A 15,959-nucleotide genomic window follows, 5' to 3' on the forward strand; every position below is an offset into this window, starting at 1 on the left:
TTCAGCATAGATAGGGGGAAAAAAATCTGCACTCTTTGCAAGTAAGCAGCAGAGCCCTGAGCAAAACAGCTGAGAGCAAATCAGCTGAGAATCGGGAGGCCGATAGAATCAAGGAGCTAATTAGCCTATGCTGAAGCTCCGCAGGCCAATAAAATTGCAAAAAAACACCGAATCGTTTGTTAAATTGCTGGCTCGCCCGCCCCTCGCCCACCACTATTTATTGGCAATAAATAGTGGTGCGGAGGGGCGGGGCAAGGGGCGGGGTGAGCCAGCAATTTAACAAAGGGTTTGACCAAACCCCCTAGAATCGGCAGAATCCCACCACTGCATATATATATATACATGGAATGTTGTGTGTAGGAACATAGACCAGGAGCCATACTTCCAAGAGCACTGTTTATTTAAGATAAGGACTCAGTATAAACCAACATGCACTTTCTGCTGGCAGCCCCTTTTAAAGGAAAACTGTCAGCCTTTAAACAATAACTTTAAAATATGTCCCGCACTTGCACGGCAGAAGGAAAAGCTTCTGCTCAAGCGCGGACATAACAACAGACTTGTGTGAAATTCCCAAATAGCAAATTATGATGATTTTTCCAGGTAGAATGCACCAAACTACAGTTGCTGTTTTATAGTTGCAATAGTTGTTGATTAGATCTCAGTGTCTTAAAAGAAATCTTCTAGTATTATTATTTATTTAAATTTATTGGCTGGCCAACTCCAGGGGACTCTGGGCAGGAAACAAAACTAGAGAAAATATAAAAACAGGTACAAATATTAAATCAATATGCTGACTCTGTAAACCACTTATAGAGGGGCTGTAAAGCACAATGAAGCGGTATATAAGTCTAACTGCTATTGTTATTATTTTGCAAAGAAAAATTATCCTGAGAAAATTATTTTAGAACTTGTTAAATGGTTGACAATTTGATTATAATTCTTTTTTCTTTCTCAGGCCTAAGAACAATTGGCGTAATAACCAAGTTAGACCTGATGGATGAAGGCACTGATGCCAGAGATATCTTGGAGAATAAATTGTTGCCTCTGCGGAGAGGTAGAAAACCATTCAGAATTATAGTTGATCAGTATTTCTTTCAGTGAATCATGTCTTGGGTTTTTGGTTAAATTCATAGGCAAAACAAGGAAGGAAGACTCTGGGCTAATTATGGACTGAAGAAGATATGGCAGAAGATAGGGAATGGGCTATACCCATGATGGCGAACCTAAGGCATATGTGTGGTGTGGCACCCAGGGCCCTCTCTGCTAGCACACACGCTGTCTCCCCAGGTCAGATCTCCATGGCATTTCTTTCATGAGCTTCTGTTTCCCTGCAAACGACGAAACAGAAACTCATGAAAGAAAAAGATCTTACCTCTTGCTGTGCTACCGGTGTTGGGATGCCCTGCCTCCTGTCAGGCAGCTGGTCTTTGGGTCTCTGCTGCGCATGCACACATGTTTGTGCGCATGTCTGCGCATGCGCACATTTACACATGTCTGTGCACATGTCTGCGTATGTGTGCATTTGCACACATGCACCTTTCAGTTTGGGCATGCACACGCACGCATTTTGGGCACTCGGTGTCTAAAAGGTTCGCCATCACTGGGCTATACTCTGGGAATGCTCAGTGCCTTAAACTGGTTCTGCATTCCAGCCAATGGTCTCTTCCCCAATGCCAAGTCGTCAGAACCTCAGAGACCTGACTTTCAAATGCTGCTGAATGCATCCTTTATTCTTGTCTCTAATCTCTCTTTAGGGAAGGTTGTTGAGAAGATGGTTATTGAAAGAAGTGGAATAGCTGGACTACTTTCAGTTGGTTTGCAGGCCTGAATTATGGGACTGAAACAGTATTGATTGCATTTGTGGCTAAGCTCAGGTGGGAGTGGGGTGGGGGTGGTGCATTCATCCATGCTCTCCTTGATCTCTTGGCATCTTTCAATATTGTTGATCAAGACATCTTTCTGGACTGGGGAATAGGAGTGGGAGGCATAGTTCTGCATTGATTCTCTTCCTCTAAGGCCAGTTCCAGTCAGTGTTGATTGTGGGTGGGGAGAATCTAGCTTATGATCCCTTCTTGATTGAGTTCCTCAGGGATTTTCATTTCTAACTGCCCCATCCCCCCAATTCAATTTGAGTCAAGCCTATGCTTGATTAAATACATTTTACTAATTCTGAAATGAATGCTATCCACCATCTTAAATAATTTAAACCGTAACGTCAAATCTTTCAATAAAATATCAACATTTGCAGTATTGTCCCTCCCCCCCCCTTCTAACCCTCTTTCATGATTGGAAGGAGAGATAAGATTCAAGCTTCCTTCTGAGATGCTTTTAAGTCTTTGATGATAGAGTTGTAGCTGTTCTTTGGAGCATCATTTGTCTCTAAATTGTTATCAGGAAGGTATAATTGACAGGTCTTAAAAGTTGTTCTATCATGTGCTTGCTCCTGGCAATAAGTGAGTCACTTTGTAATAGTGAGTCACCAACCAACATTAGGATCAAGACTACATTAGATGAAAATAGAATAACATAACAGAAAAAAGTATTACTTCTATCTTTTCTAAAGTGAGATAATCTTAAATTAAGAACCTTTTTCTTTCCAGATAAAATAATGATTCTACCTCTTTGTCATCTGGGTGATTTCTGGCCCTCTAAATTTGAAAAACTAATACAGAGAGGCAGCATCTTCTTACCCTGGACATGTTTTGGCCTTAGGAATAGGAAGCATCTGATACTATAGGTTGCTTGTAACCTCCTCTGGAAGCTACATACACCTATTTAGAATAGTTATTTAGAAACTAAGAAATGGTTCAGCAGAAAGGGCTTTAATATAGATCATATTAATAGTTGATATATAAAAGAAATATGCAGGTCAGATTAGTCTTGGGCATTTCAGCAAAAATTGCTAAATCGGTTTGGTCGTCATGGTTATGATTTCATACTATTCCTTTGGATAGCCATTAATTTAACAAGCTTTATCTGGCAGTAGATAATTAGTAGAGGATTAGGTGATTATTCATTTCACAAACTAAGATTATGATTATCCATTTAATCCAATTGAGAATCATTGTTCTGCATCTAGAATAAAATGCAAAATAAGCACATTCTTGTGGTCTTATAGTCAGATACTGTATTCTAGTTTTCTATATAATTCTGGATTCCTTTTTCCTATATTAAAGATGATCTTTTGAGATCAGTGGTATGATAACATTATTGATGAGCAGATTGCTCAGGGTGAGATCCTATTCTGGATCCAGAGTGTTTCATGCAAAGAAAAAAATAACAGTATATTCAGAGTTTTAAAAAATGATTTCTGGATTTCAGTGATAGAAGTATATTCCCTCTGTTGTCAGTATAAGAGTATAATCTTATGTTTACCTGACTTTGTGAAGTTGTTGCACTGTCTCATTTTACCCTACTCAAAATTTCTTCTTAGGCCTACACATTTTAAAACAGAACTTAACATATGGAGTTGTCCCTTGTAGGCTACATTGGAGTTGTGAACCGGAGCCAGAAGGATATTGATGGTAAAAAGGATATCAGAGCAGCATTGGCAGCTGAGCGCAAGTTCTTCCTTTCTCATCCTGCTTATAGACACATGGCTGATCGCATGGGAACTCCCCATTTGCAGAAGGTCCTGAACCAGGTAAGCTGTTCCTAAAGCAGTTTATTCATTTTTCTTGGCTCATTCTTAATTTTTACCAACAGCTGAACATCATTAACAGTTTCTTTTACCCTTTCTAATGGTGTATATTATTGGAGAAGGTGTCTCTCTTATTTTAAACCCAGTTGTGGTTTTTTTCCCTCTCTCTTAATATCCATAAATCAATTAGCTATGCTTCAGTTTAGAGCTAATTTAGATATTGCAAAGAAACAAGGATATCTTGGTTTATATTGTAGTTTGCTCAGGTCTCTATACCAGGCATAAACAATTCTCCAGGAGTATTAATAATGAATAAATATGAATGCATTTCTACTGAATGTGAACAAACCTTGTTGAAGCCATAGATCTGTAGGTGACATTACATAAGACAGAAGGATTCTGGTCTTTCTTAATTTACAATAATGAGAACAAAGTAGAGCTTTCTTGGGGAGAGAATGGAGTATAAAGATTTTTGATTACTAGAAGTACCTTCTGATTATTATCTTTTCCCAACTTTTAGGACAGGTTGTCTATCGGATCAGTACTCTTCTTTGAGAGCAAAATAGACTGACAAGTACTTAAGGAAATAATGCATGACTCAGCCACACTGGCCTCAAAGAGAGGATGGCTTATTTTAGTAGTAAGAAACTATAATAATATTAATATAAACTTATTGGTGCTTCATATCTTCTCTTCAGCAATTGACAAACCATATCCGGGACACCTTGCCATCCCTGCGTAGCAAACTGCAGAGTCAGCTGCTGTCACTTGAAAAGGAGGTGGAGGAATATAAGAATTTTCGTCCTGATGATCCTACACGGAAAACCAAAGCTTTGCTGCAGTAGGTCAACTCTATACTAAACTCTGGTTCTCATTTACAGAATACAGAATAACAGAATAGGAAGCCCTGGAGGTCTTCTAGTCCAACCCCTGCTTAAGCAGGAGAATCTGTACTATTTCAGACAATTGGCTGTTCAGTCTCTTCTTAAAAAACTCCAGTGATGGAGCACCCACAACTTCTGAAGCAAAGCCATTCCACTGATTGATTGTTCTAACTGTCAGGAAATTTCTCCTTATTTCTAGGTTGGATCTCCTTGATTAGTTTCCATTCGTTGCTTCTTGCCCTGCCTTCAAGTGCTTTGGAAAATAGATTGATCCCCTCTTCTTTGTGGCAGCCCACTAGATATTGGAAGACTATTATCATGTGACCGCTAGTTCTTCTTTTTCCTTAGACTAGATGTACTCAAGTCCCCTAATCATTGTTGTTCCACTCTGCACTAGAGTCTTTTTTATATCGTGGCAACCAAACTGGATGCAATATTTCAAGTGTGGTCTTGCCAGGACATTATAAAGTGGTATAACACTTCATACAATATTGATTCTTTGTTAATACAGTTAAGGACTGAGTTGGCTTTTTTTCGTGGCTGCAGCATATTGCTGGCTCATGTTTAAGTAGTTGTTTATTAGGACTCCTAGATCCCTTTCACAGTTACTGCTCTTGAGCCAGAACTACCTAGTCTGTATTGTTTTTAATTGCCTAGGTGTAAAACCTTACTTTTCTTACCGTTGAATTTAATTTTGTTGGATAGGGCCCAGTGTTCAAGTCTGCCAGGATATTTCTGGGCCTTGAGCTATCTTGGAGTGTTGTCTGCAAATTTGATCAGTTCCCCTTCTATCCCCTCATCTAAATTATTTATGAATTAGACATTGAAGAGTACTGGGCCTTCTCTTATCAATTGTTGTCTAGTTAAATATCATAAATACATTCTTCCCAAAACCGTCCAGATGAAATTGTTTTCCAGTTAAATAATTCAGTTCCCCAATCTCCTTTAATCTTCCTAGGGGAAACCAATTTATCATTTATCTACTCAGTCAGTTTTCTACTGTTGGTAAAGGAATGTAGGCCTGAACTTGGGGAAAGCATGTGCAATCCACTCAGGCAGTTCTAAGTTTGTAAGGTACACATTTCTTTCAGTGCCACTTTCAAATCAAATTCCTTTTGTGAATCTGGTTTATCTATAGTTACTTACATCTGAATATTTTTGCAACCATTATTATTTTGTCAAACTTTTTAAAAAAGTTTTCAACTTGGGTTTGTATATTATCAAATGGGTTTTTTTTCAAATGCCAGCCATCTTTCCTTGTCTGTAATCTGATACATTGTTGCTCTCATGTAATTTAGCAATGAAACATAAGAGATCTCTTCAGAGACAGGGAACAAAAAACATTAAAGTAATATTCTTAAGAGTGAGAAAATAAATAGAGAAACAGGGAGGGTATTTTTGAATATTTTGATCCAAGATGAAAAAAAATAGAAAAATAATCTCCAAACTTTTTACAAGTTAATAAAATGCAAAATTTCTGTAGTGAAAGTCCAATATAAATGTAAATCAAATGTCAGCAGTTTCACTACACAGAAACATGCTGTGACTTCCTTATGGAGAAGCAAGACTTATTCAAATCAGCCAAATAGATCTAAGGGAAAAGACACCCCCCCCCAGCAGGGTGTTAAAATAAATCAGCATTCAACCAGCCAGTTAACTTTTAGATATAAAAAGCAAAGCAAAACAGAAACTTCAAAAAGTGTAGTTAAAGCCCAAGAACTTGGTGGAGAGGAAAACCCTATCCCCCATTTGTAGTCCTTTGGAACTCCCTCCAGAAGTGGGAGGTGAACTGAACCCCCCTGTCCGAAATTATTCATTCCGGAACACCATGTAACCTATACACATGTTGAATGAACAGTTTAGCCAACATTTTTGCTGAGGGAATCTTGGGATATGGTACAAAGTGCACCTGTTTGGAGAACAAATCCGTAATCACCCAAATGACTGTATTTCCACTACTTTGGGGTAACTCAACAATAAAGTCCATGGATCTCCTTTCAAGGAGCTCCAGGTCTGGCAACATTCTGGAGTAACTCAGGCGGATTCCCAGGTGGCCTCTTTGCCGAAGCACATATGGGGCAGCTAGCAACATATGCCTCTATGTCCTTCTTTAGTGAGGGTCATCAGAATTGTCATTTAACTAAATGTAATGTCTTTATGAACCAAAAATTGTAGGCTTACAAGGCGGCATTGTAAGCCACCTTGAGTCTTCGGAGAAATGTGGCATACAAGTTGAACAAAAAAACAAACAAACAAATAAATAAATAAATAAAATGTCCAGCTACTTTTACATCATGGGATTGTTGTAACACTGCCCTGCTCAGGCTGGCAGGAACGTACAGCTTGGCCCCCATCCATGCGAGACTATCACGAAGAGTGCACTCATTGGACTGGGATATGAACCACTCATCAGTTTTTAGCACTTCCTTTAACTGCTTGTGTAAATCAGTGGATAGGTTCAGGTCTCCTTTTGCCTGGGCTCTAGTGACGACAGGGGTAGCCAGCTGCTTCAAAGGGATAACCAGGCGGATTACTTCCGGCCATGAGCTATTGTATTGAGGCAATCTCGAGAGAGCATCTGCCATAAAGTTCTTTCCCCAGAGAGGTAGCACAGAGAGAAATTAAAGCAATTAAAATGTTGTTCCCAACGGACTTGTTTGGATGACAACTTCCAAGGCGTTTTTAGGGCTTCTAAGTTTTTATAGTCTGTCCACACCGCAAAAGGATGTTTCGCCCCTTCAAGGAAGTACCTCCAAGTTAACAGGGCCCAGCAGACCGCAAAAGCCTCTTTCCAAATTGCCCATCTCCTTTCGGTCTCAGATAATTTCCGGGAGGCGTAGGCGCAGGGTTGTAAAGTTCCATCAGCATTGGCTTGGAGTAGCACTGCCCCCATGCCCTCATTTGAGTAACTATCCCCTATTCGGTAATCCAAATAGTCAATCTTACTCTGATGGAACTTGCACTTTGACAATTTAGCATACAGCTCGGCCACTCTGAGTTTTTTCAGGACTGACCACACTAGTTTCACGTGTACATCCATGGTCTCCGTGTAGATAAGAAGGTCATCTAGTTAGACCCCTTGTAAAGATGCTCATGTAGTATCTCATTAATCAATTGCATGAACACGGCCGGGGGGCCCTATAGTCTGAAGGGGAGCCCCCTAAACTGGAAACATCCCAGGGCGCAATTGAAGGCAGTTTTCCATTTGTCCCCTTCAAACTCTGTAGTAAGCCTCTCTCAAGTCCAGCTTGAAAATCTTTCCCTTGGCCAGGTGAGCTAACATGTCTTTCATAAGGGGCAGTGGATAAACATTCTCTATGCAAATGGCATTAAGATTTTTGTAGTCCATACATAGGTGAAGAGAGTAATCCTTTTTCTACTGAAACAACACCGAGGCAGCCACTCAAGCTGGTTGGATGAAGCCCCATTTTAAGTTTTTAACAATAAAGTTCTGCAGCTCCTCTAGCTCACTAGGGGTCATGGAATAGATCTTTGGTTTAGGGAGCTTCACCACTGGGAGGATCTCTATGCCGCAGTCTGTGGGCCGATGGGCTGGGAGCACATCTGAGGCCCTCTCGTTGAAAGCCTCCCTGAGGTCCCAATATTCCTTAGGGATTTTTTTCTCCCCAGCAATGGGTTTACTCGCCATCACTGCCAACTCCTTCATGGCTTTGGCCATGCAGAAAGGTTTTCCCCCTTCTTTTCCCTGCTGGATGGAGCGGATGCGTAACCAGCCCTTCCTCCAATTCACCTGCAGGTTCCCTTTTCAGAGCCAGGGCAGTCCAAGTAAAAGGGGTCTTTCCATACCAGGAGCTACTATAAAACTCAAATTCTCTCGGTGGTCCCCCATCCACATCTCAACTGGTTTGATGACAAAGTGGGCTGCCTCCCCCCAGCTATTGACCCATCCAACTGGCAGAATGCGATGGGCACTTTTAGTCTCAGTCCCATTTTTTCCACCACCTCTAGGCTAATGACACACCTAGTACATCCAGAATCTAAGAGGGCTGGCATCTTGCCCTGGGCACCGGATGAGGGTACCCTTAATTCTACTGGGATGGTCATGGGGCCCCCATGCTGACTTACCAGGGGGTCATCGTCGGTTTCGGTTTCACTGTCTCCTGCAGTGGTCGGAGCTCCTAACTCCCCCAGGCCTGGGGGAGTGAACTCAACGACTTCCACGCCCTTCAGGGCTGTCTCGCGGTTCTTTGCTCACGGCTTGTCGGCTTTCTTCCCTCCAGTAAGGGTTGGCTTGGAGCTGAGTTTGGAGAAACAATCAGCAGCCCGGTGCCCCTCTTTCCCACATCTGAAGCAGGCTGTGGACTTAGGCTGGGGGCTGCCCCCCCCTTTGGCAACTCTGGGGCCCTCTTTCTGGGAAGAGAGGGAAGGCTTATTCCAGGCGCGGCCCCCACAGTAGTGATCTCTGGCCAGGTCAATTTTCACATTGGCTGCCGGCACATACCAGCATTGCAGGTCTCGAGGGGCCCCTCGGGAGCAGCAATCCTTGTAGACATCCTCATTCAGGCCATCCTTATAAAACATTCCATCAGGCCCTCCTGGGACCACTCCCTCATGTGGCGTACCAGCTTGCAAAACTCCTGGGTGTATTCGGCCACCGATCTCCGCCCCTGATTTATAGACTTCATCCTGATTCTAGCCTTTCACTCAGCTAAGGGGTCTTCAAAGTGCACTTGGAGGGCCGTCATAAACTGGTCATAATTCCTCATCAGGGGAGAATCCTCATTGTAGAGGCCCACTAACCAGTCGGCTGCCATGGTGACACACCTCACGCGAACTGCTTCCGAAGTGAAATCCTTTCCATACTCTTCCATGTGATTCCACACTTGGGTTAGGAAGAATCCCAAAGCCTTGGGATCTCCTCCGTATTTTACTGCAAGCTGAGGAACCTTTGGAATTCGACGCTGCTGGGGAACTACCCGCCCCCCCATGGGGGGGGGGGCTGGGCTGCAGCCGCCGCTTGAGCTCCAGCAGACTGTGCTCTCTCTGGCCGAGCTCTAGAAATCTCTTCTAGGCATGCAGAGGCCTCTGCTTCCCCCCCGGGTGTTCAGTCTCCCCCCGCGCAGGCAATGCATACCTTTCACGGGCTTTCCAATTTTCAAAAGCTTCTTTCAAGAGATGCAGAGCCTGGGTCAGCAGGAGGTAGTCTTTATCCTTTTCCTGCCAGGCAGCCTCTCCATGCCAGTGTCTGTTAGCTGTCACCCCAGGTGGGATCTCCGGAGCTTCCATCCTTCCCACATCCAGCAACCACTTGGCTCTGACTGGCTTTTCTTCAAGCTGTAATTCAGACATCCACTCCGAGGCTTCCAAGCTGCTGTGGGACTGGGGAGGAGTGGACCCAGCAGCTCCCATTGGTCACTGGTTAGATATTCTTTGCTCAGCCCCCACAGTAGAGTTTTCTCTGGAATGGTGGCTGTTAAAGCAATTCTTGCTTAATGTCAGATGTGCCTCCATTCAAAACTCAAGAAAGAAAAACCCCAACTCCATGTTTGTAGAGAAAGGTACTTTTACTGAGCATGAACTGAACGCAATGAAAAGAAAGCAAAAACTGAGGCAATAGGCACGAAAATTACATATTGAAAGCATTCCCAAATCCCTCTCCACAGGGACCCCAGCTGAATGTCCAATCTCCAACTCTTGTAGGTGTCATGTGAGGGCATCTTCAGATGGTGCCGTCTATCTGGTATGCCAGAATGGTTGACCTTGACTGGCTATCAGCACTCCCTTCAGCTGTGCCGAAGAAGATATTCCTCCCTTTCACAAGACATCTCCACCAGCTCAGTTCCCCCCTCCCAAATACCTAAATCTCCCCCCTTCCATTACTATGGCAGCCGATAGCAAGCAAGCAAGCATCATAGAAGCTGACATAATCTGCCTAGAGGGAAAGATGGATAGATGACTGGTGACTTTCTGGCTGCTCCCACAAGGTCCTGCAATCTTCAAGATTCCTCTTCCCAGGTAGGTCTATGGTTTCCAAAAGTCAGCTAGGATCATTCTTAAGTGGCTTCCATTCAGATCCAGGGAACAGTGCTGCCAAATAAACAACTTTGACAGCAAAATCAACAGATAGTCTACAGCAGAGAAAAATTCTCCTACTGTTCCACAAGCATTTTGTGGGAGGAGCCCCCAATAGCAATAAGCATTTAGCTTTATATACAGGTTCATAGTGCTTCACAGCCCACTCTAAGTGGTTTACAGAGTCAGCATATTGCCCGCAACAATCTACCGACCTCAGAAGGATGGAAGGCTGAGTCAACCTTGAGCCAGTGAGAAAAGAACTCCTGGTAGTCGGTCGAATTAGCATGCAATTCTGCATTCCAGCCACTGCACCACCACTGATCCAAGATGATATTAAGAAACAAACATGGATATTTGATCCAGGACGAATTAGGACGAATTAGTGTTAGTTTTTGGGAAGATTTGGGGTAGATAAGAAATCATGGTAAACTTTCTATGAGTTGAATACAATACTAGTTTGTTAACTGAGAATTTTGAAATTTTACTCTTGCCTTTTTTTTGTTCTACCTATTAACTATTTTGTCAGTAATATAGTAGATAGATGACAGGTTAATAATTTGCAAATAAAATTAGAAGTTGAAAAATTTTGGGGGGCTGTTTCGCAAGGGGTGGGAAACTAATGTTGTAATATGTTTATCAATATTCAACTAGGGCTGATAATATGTACGTATTTTTGTTTTTTAATGCACCTTTTTAATTTTGGTTTGTTTGTGTTAAATTTTTTTGGTAGTTATGTATTTTAACTTTTTTAAATAAAAAACAATTACACACACACACACACACACACACACACACACAAAAGAGCAGTGACAGAACCTTGAGGCACTTCCCTGTATACTTCCCTCTATATAGATTTAGGACCACATGTTGAGTGCTGTTGGTCAGCCAGTTTCGAATCCATGTGGTATTGATGCTGTCTAACTCACATTTTTCTATCTTACTAAATAGTAGGGTGTAGTCTACTTTATAAAACACCTTACTGAAGTCCAAGTAAATTATGTATACCACATTTGCTGGTCCACTAATTTAGTCATTTTATTAAAAATGCAATAAGATATGTTTGGTATGTACTATTTTTGACAAGCTCCACATTGGTTTTTGGATATAATTTTGCTTGCCTCTAGACATGTGCAGATTCGTTGTTTCATTATCTTTTCCAGGATCCTCCCAGGTATTGATGTCAGGCAGATTGTGTCAGAGTATATTCATGAACTGAAATAGAGCATAGCAACAGATCAGCCAATGAGGGCTGTTTGGTAACTGAATCATAGTATTTGTTGTATGGGACCATAAGAGACAATTTGGAGCCTGGGTGTGGCTTAACTGTTCTCTTTATAAGCTTGAGGGCACTAGCTTCTCTCTCCTCCATTTTGCCTTCTCCATTTTTGTGCTTCCATTTTATGTACTTGCTATTTCTCTTCTCTACAACGTGGAAAGACCTACAAGGGTATTATATGCCTTATGTGTTGTTATGTATATAAGACATTTTGAATCCTGCTGAATGGTCTGATTGTGTGTGCTGCAACAAATTCTGACAGATTGGTGTGTAGTTTCCCGGATCCATTTTTCCCCCTGTTTTGGAGAGGGGAATCATGCCAGCTCTTTTCCACTCCTCGGGTAGTTCTCTGGTGCTTCAGGATCTTTGAAAGATATGGTTCAGTGGTTCTGAAATCATCTTCCTGCTCCTTTAAAACCCTGGGATGTAATCCATCTGGACCTCGTGATTTGAACTCATCTAGAATGGATAGGTGTTCACTTACAATTATCTTACCTGTTGATTTGATTTGAGTCCAGTACTGCTTTCAGTTTTCCTGGGTCCATTTCGACTCCCTCGTTTGATACTCGGTAGCCCAGGTAATCCAGGAAAGTCTTATGAAACTTGCATTTGGACAGCTTCTCATAGAGTTTCATGACCAGGAGTTTTTTTAGAAGCTGCCGTACTAGCTTAATATGTTCTAGCATCTCGCTGAATATGAGAATGTAACCCAGGTAAACTAGGACACTCATGCAGCACCTCATTGATAAGCTGAATGAAGATGGCAGGAGCTTCCTGGAGTCCAAATGCCATGACCTTGAACTGGAAGCTGCCTAATGGGCAGTTGAAGGCGGTCTTCCATTCACCTCCCTCCTTAACCCTGTAATAGGCTTCTCTCAGGTCTAGCTTGGTGAATACTTTGCCCTTGGCTAGGTGATTTATCATGTCTTTCATTAGGGGGAGAGGGTAGGTATTCTCCATGCATACGGCATTAAATTCATGGAAGTCCACACAGAGCCTCATCCCCCCATCTTTCTTTTTTTTGAACAGCACTGGGGCTGCCGCTTTAGATTTGACAGGTTGGATGAAGTCCCTCGCCAAATTGGCATTGATGTACTTTCTTAATTCATCCATCTCTTTAGGGGTCATGGAGTACATCTTGGCAGCCAGGCGGAGCATCCACGGCGGCTGTGGCCCCCTCTCCCCGACCAGGGCTGCTTTGGGGGCTGAAGCGGTTGAGCTTCGACCTGAGGGGGAAGACGTAGTGGGCTGATGCCTATTTTTAGTTTTCAGTAAACATCCTCCCACGTGATGGCTGGACCCCATTTATCCAGCCAAGCGAGGCCTAGGATGAGCAACTCTGTCATCTTTGGGGCTACCATGAAACATATGAGTTCCCAGTAGTGTCTCATCTCCAGTCTCATGAGCTCGGTGACTAAAGTGGCTGGGGCTCCGCCTATTAGTGTCCCATCAACTTGCTCGAAGCATATGGGGCACCCCAGAGGTTTTGTGTCTATCCTTGGCTTCTGGACAGTAAGGAGGCTAATTAGGAACCTGGTACATCCAGTCTCTATGATGGTGTCTATGTCCTCGTGGGCCCCTGTTCTGGGTATCACTATGCGGAACTTTATGGAAAAGGGGTGGAAGGCTTCACTTACCATTGGATCCTCTTCGCTGGCCTCGCTGCTCTCGCTGGTGGTACTTGGAGAGGGTTCCAGAGCTGGAGTTTCTCCCCCTTTTGGAGATGGTGGAGGAACCTCAACAGCTTGCTGGGCAGGTTTTCCTTTGTCCAGCAGTCTCCGTGGAGTTTTCTTCACTTTAGTGGCTGCTGGAGTCCAGAGTTGAGGGATGGGGGCCGGTGCCAGGCACTCTGACTCTTGGTGGCCTTGCTGGCCACACTTGAAGCACTTGATCGTGGCTGTGGGGGTCAGCTTTGGCTCTCCGACCGGTTTTGTGGGGGCTCGATGTCCCAGGGATCGCTTAGGGGTTTTTTCCAGAGTAGGTTTCTGGTGAGGGTGGATCTCGAGGTCTATGGCCACTGCCATCCGGTACCAATTCTGTATGCAATCAGGGATGCCTCTGAAGGCACAAGCTGGCCTGAGGTCCTGATCCAGGGCCTCTTTGAATTGGTGGAAGAAGAGGTGTTCTGGCCACTCTCTTAGTTTTCCCGCCACCCTTTGGAATTCCCAGACAAACTCCTTCACGTGTTGGCCCCTCTGCTTCAGGTCCTTGATCTCGGCCTCGGCTTCTCCTCTATGGGCTGTATACTCTAATCGGGTCCTTAATAGCTACATGAATTTGTTGGCGTCCTCTAGTTCTGGGGCTACTTCATCGTGTAATTGGGCTATCCATTCAGCTGCTTCTCCTTCCATCATATTGTCGGCAATCACCAAGATTATCTCCTGATCCGATTGGTACAGATCCCCATAGCGGTCAAGGTGGGACCAGATCCAGTTCAGGAAGTATGCCAGCTTCCCCGGGGTTCTGTCGAAAGTAGCTCTGAACTTTGGGAGAGAGGCAGCTGGTGGTACCGGTGGCAGAGCAGGGGCTGGCTGCAGAGCTGGGGCTGGCATCCACTGGCACTGCACCCACCCCTGGCTTGGGTAAAATGTCCATCCAGGGGGAATTTGGTCTGCAGGGGGCAGTCGGAGGGATGGCGGGCAAGAGGGGTATTCAGCCTTGGCAGCCCTTGGATCTCCCTCCGCACCTTCTGGCTGGAATGGCCCAGAGGCCCCAGCTGCTGGCTGCCGACAGTTCCCAGTGGAGCTGTCATCCCAGTAGACCAGATCCATTGAGGAAGGTTTGGGCGCGATCCGCTTTGGGCAAAGTGGAACGAGGCAAACGCTCCACTCCCTTTTTCGGGGAAGGTGAACGTGGGCTGAGCCAAGGCCCATCCGGGCTGGCTGCTTGGAGGGAGTTGAGCGATGTTGCACACGTTGAGCTGACTAAATCTCTCCAGGATGCCAGCTAACAATTGGCTTTGAGACGGCGGTGGGAGACCTCACTCCCTGGACTCGCTGAGCTTGAGGGGTCTTGTTGCTCTCCATTCGAAGACTGTGGTGCACTCTGCCCGGCCCAATGCAATCTGGATTTTCTGGAGTGTCGGCCCGCTAGTCAACTCTTGTGGTGGTGGGATTCCCACAGCGTTGCCCCATTGGGAAGGATCCAGCTGCGCGATCTACCAGGGCACCAGCTCTTTGGATCGGTGCCCCACCCATGCTCTGCCTCCGTAGAATCTACCTCGGCCACCACACTTGCCAAGGGGGAGTAGATAATTCCAAGGATGATCTCTGAACTAGCCTTGGTGGCTCCCTTCATGGTTGCTGTCTTCTCTTCCATCTTCCCTGAGTCTTTGCACTACCCGGTAGACCGGGAATGCGCTCAGGACCCCGGACAGCGGCCCCGCGGAATGGGGAGCTGATTTAAGAGAAGATTTGGGTTAATGCCAGCATTCCAAGTAACACTCCCAACAGAATCAAAACTCCGAGGCAGGCATCTTCCTCAAAGCATGAATTTATTAGAGATGTCATATTGGCACATCTGGGGAAACCCAAATCTAAAAGCCCCGGGTTTTCCCCACCGAATGTAAAGTCAAAGTTCCTTTCCTCCATCCACATGTGCATCATATGGTCCAATCAGGTCACTGTCCCAACTGCAGTTGACTTACAGTCTTGCCTCCCCAGGTGCAGGCTGAACGTCCTTGACTCCCAAGGGAAAAATGTTGTTACGACTAGACACCCTACACTATCTTCACCTCCCCACTTCCATTCCCTCAGCTTGCCCATCCACCGGTGCGGCAGCCCTGAAGACTCCCATTAAAAATGGCTTCAGGGCTGACAAGAATTGCTTAATTCATTTTTTGCATCAGTCTTCACGCAAAAAAAAAAAATATAGCCCAACCAAACCTCAACTATAAAAGGCAAACTAGAAATAAAAATTAAAATAAGCAAGAAAATAATTAGAGAACACCTATCTGATCTTGACAAATATAAATCACTGGGACCTGATGGATTACATCCCAAGGCTCTGAAGGAGTGGCAGATGTTTATCTCAGAACCATTGTTTCATATCTTTCAAAAATCCTGAGACACCAGAGAATTACCTAAGGATTGGAAAAGAGCTGATGTGGTTCCTATCTTAAAAA

General features: G+C 44.2%; 1 protein-coding gene across 9 annotated transcripts in view; it reads left to right on the forward strand.

The window, feature by feature from the left end:
* Positions 1–15,959, forward strand: part of DNM2 (dynamin 2) — a 238,751-nt gene that overhangs the window by 74,109 nt on the left and 148,683 nt on the right. For all 9 annotated transcript variants that reach the window (XM_070938319.1, XM_070938320.1, XM_070938322.1 and 6 more), the window contains exons 5-7: positions 956–1,054; positions 3,483–3,643; positions 4,339–4,481. In XM_070938319.1, the coding sequence (XP_070794420.1) occupies positions 956–1,054; positions 3,483–3,643; positions 4,339–4,481 (403 nt within the window). The remainder of the gene's footprint in view (positions 1–955; positions 1,055–3,482; positions 3,644–4,338; positions 4,482–15,959) is intronic.

This window comes from Pituophis catenifer, unplaced genomic scaffold (assembly GCF_029215685.1).
Source record: "Pituophis catenifer annectens isolate HBS135680 unplaced genomic scaffold, rPitCat1.0.hap2 SCAF_2, whole genome shotgun sequence".
Taxonomy (NCBI): domain Eukaryota; kingdom Metazoa; phylum Chordata; class Lepidosauria; order Squamata; family Colubridae; genus Pituophis; species Pituophis catenifer.